General features: G+C 40.2%; 1 protein-coding gene across 1 annotated transcript; it reads left to right on the top strand.

The window, feature by feature from the left end:
- Nucleotides 1-486: 486 nt before the first annotated feature.
- Nucleotides 487-1,230, top strand: LOC141141292 (leucine-rich repeat-containing protein 18-like). The gene has a single exon (XM_073628968.1). The coding sequence runs from the start codon at nt 487-489 to the stop codon at nt 1,228-1,230; it is 744 nt and encodes a 247-aa protein (XP_073485069.1).
- The last annotated feature ends 384 nt before the right edge of the window (nt 1,231-1,614 follow it).

The following is a 1,614-nucleotide window of genomic DNA, read 5'->3' as shown; positions in this document are numbered from 1 at the left end:
CTCAGTGGGAGGATTCCCCCATCCACATCAAATGTGTGCATGAGGGAATTGAGTCTGTTTTCAACCCACTGGTTGAACAAAAATAAAGATTATATATAGGCTGCTTAACAGTATAAAATGTGTAATAACTAAGCAGATCCATAAAGACCATTGCAAAGTTGATTTTAGCCCTGGTTCACACTGAATGCGCCTTTGAAATCACAAAATTTTAAACCCGCATGTCAGTGCGACTTCAGGTGCGACTTGGCTGACATCTGTGCACCTGAAATCGCCAGAGGTAGTACAGGAACTACTTTTTCAAATTGGTGCAGCACCGCCAAGTTGGTGCAGCACCAATTTAAACAGTTCCATTGCCGGCAATAGGGTCCAAATTGCATGACATGTCGCACCGGTGTGAACGGGGGCTTTATGTTAATGAACTGTTTTTCTAGATCATTCTAGATGCTCTAAGTGTTTTCGGTCTCCCTTTTCACTTTGATCAGGACAATGCCAAAAAGAAAACGTGCCCGCAAGGGTAAAAGCATAACCCTTAAAGCTGCTAAGAAAGCCATCCAGATTACAATTGATGGCAAGAAAAGGCTGGTTCTATCTAAGAGGGGGATTTCAGTCTTTCCTAAATGCTTGTTGAAGCTCTTGGATGTGGCAGAGCTGGATCTTAGTCGAAATTTTATAAAGAACGTGCCTAATTGGATACAGAAATTTCAAGATCTTCGCTTGTTAGACCTGCATAGCAATCAGATTGAGAAACTTCCACAATCTATAGGGCAGCTTCATAATCTACATTACCTCAATGTTAGCAACAACAAACTCACAGAAAAAGGTATCCCTATGGAGCTGAACCAGCTGAAGAAACTTCGTCAACTTAATCTTGGTCTTAACGCTATTGATGTTCTACCACCTGCAATATGTGCCCTAAAAGATCTTGAAGAGGTAGGCCTGTTTGACAACAAGCTTACTAAAGTGCCCCCTGGCGTTCTTGAATTGCCGAAATTAAAGAAACTAAACACTGAGAGAAATCCTATATTGCCAACAAAAGAAGAATTGGAGGCAGAACAACAGGAGGTCATCCAACGTGCTGGAAATCTTCATCTTGTAAATGAGAAAAATTTGTGCAAGTCCTGTGTCACTAAGTGTCAATCTGAAAGAAGGAAGCTGAATAAAAGGAAACCTCTCTTCACCAACCCAGTGACCCCAAACTCAACCGCCAAAAAAATCAAAACAAATCATTAATAAATATCGAATTGGCATTGTATAACAAAATACTGAGGTGTACAAAAGACTTGTCATTTTTCTATCATAACACCTAAGTAATAAACTATTATTTACATACTACATGCATATAATACCAAAATCATCTTCATATTAAGTCATTTTAGTGATTTATAATATATATATATATAGATATTTATCTCTTTATATACATATATAAAATAAAGATCAGTTGCACTGTTTCGATAGAATAGGGTATCTAAAAATTTCAGCTGCGTGATTAACCACTTCCCATCCCGCCCATTATCATATGTCGTCCGCGGGAGGGATCTCCCATCCTGGGCGGGCGTCATATGACGTCCTGGGCTTCTCGGCCGTCTGGGGGGGGGCGCTCATGCACCCCGT

The sequence above is a fragment of the Aquarana catesbeiana genome, linkage group LG04, assembly GCF_042186555.1.
Source record: "Aquarana catesbeiana isolate 2022-GZ linkage group LG04, ASM4218655v1, whole genome shotgun sequence".
NCBI classification, from domain to species: Eukaryota; Metazoa; Chordata; class Amphibia; order Anura; family Ranidae; genus Aquarana; species Aquarana catesbeiana.
Note: the sequence above shows the minus strand (reverse complement) of the source record. Positions and strands in the feature narration are given on the sequence as shown.

What these genes read in the sequence shown, in the direction of transcription:
- LOC141141292 (XM_073628968.1), top strand. Translation starts at nt 487, where the DNA reads ATGCCAAAAAGAAAACGTGCCCGCAAGGGTAAAAGCATAACCCTTAAA.